Source organism: Anastrepha ludens, chromosome 4, assembly GCF_028408465.1.
Source record: "Anastrepha ludens isolate Willacy chromosome 4, idAnaLude1.1, whole genome shotgun sequence".
NCBI classification, from domain to species: Eukaryota; Metazoa; Arthropoda; class Insecta; order Diptera; family Tephritidae; genus Anastrepha; species Anastrepha ludens.
Window position 1 is genome coordinate 84,216,410 of NC_071500.1, and position 7,949 is coordinate 84,224,358.

General features: G+C 38.7%; 1 protein-coding gene across 1 annotated transcript; it reads left to right on the top strand.

Moving 5' to 3' along the window:
• The first annotated feature begins 2,608 nt into the window (after nt 1-2,608).
• Nucleotides 2,609-7,628, top strand: LOC128862019 (bestrophin-4-like). The gene is made up of 6 exons (XM_054100415.1): nt 2,609-2,726; nt 2,795-2,905; nt 2,975-3,713; nt 3,784-4,017; nt 5,406-5,808; nt 7,066-7,628. Exons 1-6 carry the CDS (start codon nt 2,656-2,658, stop codon nt 7,479-7,481), a joined length of 1,974 nt encoding a protein of 657 aa, XP_053956390.1. The 5' UTR covers nt 2,609-2,655; the 3' UTR covers nt 7,482-7,628.
• Nucleotides 7,629-7,949: the final 321 nt, after the last annotated feature.

Sequence of the window (7,949 nt, forward strand, 5' to 3'; positions counted from 1 at the left end):
CGATGGACGGGCAAGGCAAGAAAACCATAGGCCCTTGCAACGTCTACTACAGCTGCCATGTAAAGGAGCGCAAATTCGGTGTCGGATTTGTTGTGGGAGAGAGACCTCGTCGCCAAGTACTGTCGTTCGCTCCGGTGTACGAGCGTCTCACATTAATCCGCACCAAAGCGCGATTCTTTAACATCTCGCTAATTTGCGCCCACGCAACGACGGAAGAGAAGGACGATGCGACCAAATATCCTTTCTATGAGCGCTTGGAATGTTCCTATGTATGAGCGCAGCCCCCGCCACGACATAAAAATCGTGCTTGGCGACTTCAACGCCAGGGTGTGCAAGGAGGGGATCTTTGGTCACACAGTCGGAAAATTCAGCCTGCACAACGAAACATCCGGTAACGGACAGAGGCTGATCGACTTCGCCGTGACCCGAAACATGGTAGTCTGCAGCACCAGATTCCAGCATAAGAAGATGCACCAAGCAGCGTGGCTGTTGAATCGCACACTGTCCGAATGTGACTTGCATGTATTTTGGCACATTCGTGGACAATGGCTTTTTTCAGCGCCTCGAGACTGGTGAATCTTTTAGTTCGAACATTGCTCTCCAAAGTGGCCCAAAGAGAATAATCCATCGAATTCGTGACTGATTGATTTGACAGCAATTTTGTGGACGTTATGAAGTTTGTAACGTTGTTCTTTAGCCATTCTTGATTCACTCGAGCTTTGTGAGACCGTGCCGAGTCCTGTTGAAAAGTCCACGGTCTGTCAACGTGTTTGTTTGTCTGCCACGGCTTCAAAGCAATCTCCATAATACTTTCCCGAAAATATTTCGGGAAATACCTTGACGCCAGTCTCGATGAAAACGATTGGGAATGCCCATCTGCGGTTACAGTGGTCCAAACCATTACCTGTGGCGGGTGCTGCCTCCTGGTGGCCAATCGATTACTCCGATTCCCGTATGAACGGTCGGTCAAATAAACTCTATCGTTTTGGGAGCTTACGAATTGCTCAATTTGAAAAATTCTGTCGTCAGAAAAGACAAAGTTCGGAGATTGACCGCTTTCGGCCAAGCGAAGCAACTCCTTCGCTCTCTCAAGTCTGACTTGTTGCTGCTTTGGTGTGAGATCATGCGCCTCTCAGATTTTGTAAGGCTTGCTTTGAGATCATTTCATCAGTATGCGGCGGATGCTACGGTTAGATATTTTTAGTTATTTCGCCATCTGATTGGCACTTGGTTGGGGATTTCGCCCAAGTCGCTTCTTCTTAAATATATATTTTGGAAAACGATGGTATACAGAATTCACTAAAAAAACAAAATTAGTGGCTGTAGAGAGGCTAGTGAAGACCATGTGAGCTTGGGTTAATCAAAGAACTAATCGCCAAATAAATGTTGGCCTTTACAATGCATTCAAACAGTTTAGAGATGATTGGTAGCTTGCAAATCGGGCTATAATTGAGAACGCAATTTTTTCTGCCGCTTTCGAAAAAGGGTGTGAGGGTGGTAATATTAATATTTATATATATATTTTTTTTTTCTCTGTTCTATTTTATTTTCTCTCATTTTGTTTTCTCTTATTTGATGACACATAATTTTTTATTTTATTTTATTTTTTTTTTCTTGTTCAATTTTTTTTATATTTTCTTAAATTTTATTTAAACATTTTTTCCACTTATGTCTGTAGCACCCTTTGTCACATTTCCTGGCAAATAGACTGCTGCTATTTGGTAATTGTTGACGCTACTGTTATTTAGAAATTTTTTAGTAGACATTTTCCATTTTATTTCAGGTTCAGGTTTTTCATGCAGCAGCTGCTTTTGCCTCTAATTAATTGCCATGCGCCTGGTTTTCTTGATAATAAATTTGCCAATAAACAGTTTTCATTTATTTACGCCAAAAGCTGCTCAATGGAAAGCTTACTTTACAGAATTCAATTGATTAGTTACGAGGCTCTACTGCAAATGCCATTAGTAATATTTCCTGGTAGTTTAAGTAAACTTTGCTCTAACCCCTTCATAAGTAGTGTAGATGCGATCAGTAGTTGTGATTGCTAATTTAAGATATTAAGTGCAGCAGCTGCTTGACACAGTTAAAATTTCATTAACTAAAATGTGCTCCATATTGATATTGGAAACAATTAAAACAAATAAATTTAATGACTAGCTGCCAATTTCGATATAGCTTTATATTCGATTATATATAAAAATATGTATAAGTGGCTGAGCTTCTCCTTCTATTTATGGTGTAGGTATCTATGTTTTTCCACAAAGGGAGAGGCCTATAATTTTATCTGGTCTCCGAACTGCAGATGATTTTCTGCGAGTAGGTTTTTCATGGCAAAAATACAGTTGGAGGTTTGTCATTGTCTGCCGAGGGACTTGACGGCTATACTCGTATAAACTCAGCTGCCTAGGTTTGTTTCGAAAATATTTACTTTAGAAGAGCTCACCCGATTATTACTATTACACTTTATGTATTTATCGATTGTATTTTTTCAAATATTGATTTTCATATTAAATAATACTGAAATTACGGAAACAAAATTCAGCCAACTAATTTTCTGCTGAATTCAGAGCATCGAAAAAAATATTTTGTCAATTGAAAAATTATTTCATTAAACTAAAGAACATTTTCTACACTTCGCTTGGAAAAATATATAAAATGACCGTCTCTTACTCAGCTGAAGTGGCATCCTGCAGCGGATTTGGTTGCTTTCTCAAGCTGCTAAGAAGGTGAGATTCTGCAAAGACGAAAATTACGCAAAATAACTGAATTTAATTCTCCCTTTTTGTGCTTGCAGATGGCGTGGCAGCATTTACAAGCTCATTTGGCGTGATTTACTCGCTTTTTTGACGATCTACTATACGCTTAGCTTAATCTATCTATTTCTACTAAACGATACCGGACAAAAGTGAGTTGCAAATTGTAATTTCACAAAATAGAAAATTTCACTGCGTTCACTCTTCGAATTCATTTTCAGAACCTTTGAGAATCTCGTACACTACTGCAACAGTTATGGTTCACTCATACCGCTCTCCTTTGTTCTGGGCTTCTACGTGACCGTAGTGATGCAGCGTTGGTGGGATCAATACATGACCATCCCATGGCCCGATCCGATTGCTGTCTTTGTAAGCGCCAATGTGCATGGACAAGATGAGCGTGCGCGTGTTATGCGTCGCACTGTTATGCGCTATGTCTGTCTATGTCTCACCATAGTTTTTACGCAAATCGCACCACGCGTCAAGAAACGTTTTCCCACACTCGATCATCTGGTTGAAGCGGGTTTGTTGCTGGAGAATGAAAAGTTGGTTATTGAGGACTTGGATGCTTCTTTCCCAAAATACCCCAAATATTGGTTGCCCATTGTGTGGGCAGCTAGCATTATAACACGCGCACGCAAAGAGGGACGCATACGTGATGATTTCTCAGTGAAAACCATCATTGATGCGCTGAATACATTTCGTGGTAATTGCGGTGTTTTGCTATTCTACGATACCATCTCGGTGCCGCTCGTGTATACGCAAGTAGTCACTTTGGCTGTGTATACCTACTTTATATGCCAAGTGATTGGGCATCAGTGGACCAAACATGATAGTCAAAACTATGTAGATTTATATTTTCCGCTATTCACAACTTTGCAATTCTTCTTCTACATGGGTTGGCTGAAAGTGGCCGAGACGTTGATAAATCCATTTGGTGAAGATGATGATGACTTTGAGGTGAGTGCGCGACACAAACTTGCATAAGTTTTTATTTCTTTATTGAGCGAATTCCCTGCTCTCTGAATAGGTTAATTGGATGATTGATCGAAACTTGCAAGTCTCCTATCTCATTGTCGATGAAATGCATCACGAGCATCCCGAATTAGTGAAGGATCAATACTGGGATGAAATTTTCCCTAACGAATTACCTTATCAAGCGGATGGCAAACGCGAGGAGCCACCAGAACAATCCACTGCAAGACTGGGTTTAAATACCAACCAAACTGCGCTTTCGCGATCTGAGTCCAAATATGATGGCATGGTAGGTACAACGCTAGACTTTGTGTAAGGAATACTTGCGCACTAAAGAGAAGATATACTTGATTAGTACTAAGCCTCTGCTCCTCTAAAAAGCGCAAATAAACTACTAATTTCATACTAAATATTTTACATTACGGAATATTTTAAGTTCTTTGGTGCTTATAACGAAAGAGGTGCCACCATCGGTCAAAGAATTTATTTCATGCCCAGCTCCGTGCTTTTCTAGATATTTCTAATTTCCTTCTATATGAGAAAATAAATGGTGTGAATAGTTCAAACTAGGAAACTCTGCGTGGGCTAATGAGACAGTCTCTGAAACTCTAAGGAGAAAAGAAAATGGAAGTTAAAGTTCAATCAGCCGGTAGATAGAAGAAAAACATTTCTTGGGACCCCGACTTGCCTTCAAGGTGCAGTAAAAAAAAAAATGTTGCCAACTGTCAAGGTTCAATAAAAAGTTGGCAGTCAGTGAAGAAACTCTTCGGGGAACATTTGCTCATATCTTGCAGAAAAATCGCTCAAAAGAGCGATTCCATGTCATGTCATCCAAGTATCATATTTTGGATATGGTCTTCCATTTATCTGAATTGATGAAACAACATGATGATGAAAAAACAAATTTTTTTTAATTTTAATTTTTTTTTATTATTGAAAATTATTTTTCTTTTTATTTAAAATTTCGAAAAAAATATTTTTATTTTTTTTTAATTAAACAATTTTTTTTTATTTTTGTTTATATTGCCAAAAATTTTAAATAAAAATAAATAAAAATTTTTTGCGAAATTTTAAATAAAAAGAAAAACATTTTTTTCGAATTTTTTATTATTTAAAATTTTATTTAATTATTAAATTAAAAATTTAGTTTTTTTTTGTTTAAAATTTTAGGAAATTAAAAAAACAAAAACATGAAAAAAAATGTAATATATTTCATTTTGCTTTGACATTTATGAAAAGCACTTCATCTGAAATTTATTTTATTAACAGCTGAGACTATTTTTAGTAATCACTGAAAGTTTGACAACGGTATTCCATTAACTTTTCAAGTTATATTCAAACACGCAAAGCGAAACTCTCGCATACGGACTAGTATATTACGTCCGTTTGCAAATCAATCGAAGCGTCGCTACGTACATTAGTAAGCAATAATCACGACATTTTTCGCTGATTTATTGAGTGTTCGAGAACGCGAAACCACTAAATATCCCTTGTAAACTTACTCGGATAACAAATTTACTAAGACATCCTCGTTAATAATAAATTTCTAAATATTCTCAATTGAATTCCTCATAGAGCACAATAGTCTTCCTTAGCTCCAATCTCTCACTAGTTCTTCCCTATTTTATAATCCCCCTAACACCGTTATATAACCCGTCCAATTTTTATTCATTCCAGACGACCAGCACACGCCTTGGCGACCGTCTAACTGCATCGTCCTCGATTAGTCGAATGACCGACACCAGTATTCGCTTTCGTGCCGCTTTACAAAGATTTATGTCCAATGAAAAAGATAGCAACATATCGCAAGAAGATGCCGAGAAGCAAACAACACCACAAGCCAACGGCTCAGTACATTCTTTAGCCAAATCGCCATTGAAAATTCGAACTACGGAGACTTTGCATATTATCGATGAAAGAGCGGATGATTTGGATTTAGATAGAACTTTAACTGAGGAGTCTGAATTTCCCTCGACAAAAGATGTGCGTGAAATTTTTCATGGCGACGATGGTGGCACCATGCCACCCAGTAGCGTAGAAAGTGTGCAGCATGAAAGTGGCACTTCCGCACAAGTTACATGTAAGTAGTGGTGGGTTCGAAGGTTGATTTGAGTTCCGAATTAATGAGACAAATTTTGCATATCAGCTGTAACTGACTAGGCTTCTTTCCTTTACCTTTGAACAGCTCTTTTGATGCTTAGGCGTTTGACCGAGCTCCTCCTGCAAATTTAAGCCGACTCCAGAAATGGCAGAAATTTTTTATGAGGAGCTTTTTTATGGCATAAATACACTCGGATATTTGCCATTGCTTACAGAGAGAAGGCAACTATTGGAAAACAATTTTTCTACCATTATGCTGTTTCCTGCACGGAGATTTGAACCTACGTACTCCCGAATGGTAGTCACGCACCAACCCATTCGGCTGCGGTATCCGATATTCGAGATATTACTCAATGATTCATAATTTAGGGTTAGCGCATAGGTTCGCGAACGATAAAGTAGCTCACTTCGATTTCGATATGGTCACTCGGATGGATTTCCGATAAAAAATCCAGTTCTTTCTCTGTACTAACAAATCCTATATGAATTACAAGATCGACGTAGCCGTTTTTTTTATTATGGGAGGAGTTCCACGAGAGTCTTGGAAACAGAATTGCTAGGTATCTAAGTGTCCTTTAAAGTCCTAAAAAAAGCAAAATGAGATTACACCCAGTGAGTCAGTCGATAGTCATCTCCCTTATTTGGATTCGGGGATATAGAAACATCCACCAGGGCATAAGAAACTAGAGAAATCGGTCAAGTAATAAGCCTATCTGAATGAATCCGTATCGTTAGTACCCGATCTGCGGCAAAGGTAAATGGCAATTACACGTTTTTGGACCAACAAGAAGGACCTTTCGTACAATGATTGAGCAACAGGGACAGTAGATTCTCTGGATAGACTAAGGGCAGACTATTTAGAATTACTTCGAATTCGAAATGGAAAATTGCTTGCTGTCCTACTTTCTAGTAGACAATCGCTAAAAATCGTAGTGAGGAATAAAATTTTATCTGAGTGGGCCTAACAAAACCAATTCACTTGCTGCCACAACCCAACGTTCCATAGGTTAGATGGACTATTTTTTATCAAAGACTGCTACTGCTGTCCAAAGCAAACGAACGCAGACTCAGTAATGTAGCGTATTCGTTAGAGCAGTACAACAATAACTTCTATACTGGTTTACCAAAAACAAAATACTTCACTACATTGCAATTTCACATAACTCATCTTATCCGACTTAGAGCACAACTCGTTATAAATCAGCTCATCTAAAGCTTCTTCTCTTCTCTGCCGCAGTTGAAGACATCGATGAGGATGATGAGGTTGAGGAAGTACAGGAGGAGGAGGAAGACGAATTCGAGCGTTTGCGTGAAGAACGTGAACGTGAACGCTTTGAGAGGCAGAAAATGAAGTATGCACGCGGCATATCAGCAGCGACCAATCTGAACTTGGATGCCGACATGGCTGGCGTTTCAGCAGTGCAATCGCCTCTGGCGCGTGGTATGCAAGCCAACGAAGAGACCTTCAGTGTACACTCGTTGACCAGGCAAGTGACTTCGCCCATAGCAATTGGAGCGGCACAACAACAACAAAAAGAGCAGCAGCAACAACAAGAGCAAGCAAAGGAAGAGTCTAAGCGAAAGCCAAAGAGTGCGCAGCTAGATGAAGGTGATGAGGAGGAGCTCGCAGAAGAAGAAGAAGAAGAGAAATAGGAAGTAGCTCGATGCAACTCCTTTACTGCATACTCAGATGCAATTTTATAGGCATTTTTATTGCCTTACCCATACAGATATACGAGTTATTTATTTTATTTATTTTATTTATTCTTTATTGACGCCATTTCTAACAATTTCGCCACATTTTTGCTACTCTCATTAATATAAATACACTTTGGCAATAAATTATTATAAAATTGAGTTGCCTATTTGGCATCATAAAATCTACTTACGAGTAAATTTTTGTGTATGAATAGTACCGCATTGGTGCACACATAGTGAAATCTTCCTATATTGGCATAACTTCTCCATAAGTTGATGGTCAGCACCACAAATATTTGGACCGAGTTGCCTACGGCCAGCCGCAAATGTGTGATAACGATTGCTCTTCATATATTACAATTGGCAAGAGTTTATTAGTCATGCTAAGCGCCTAAATGTATACGTTCAGTTTATGTTGCATTT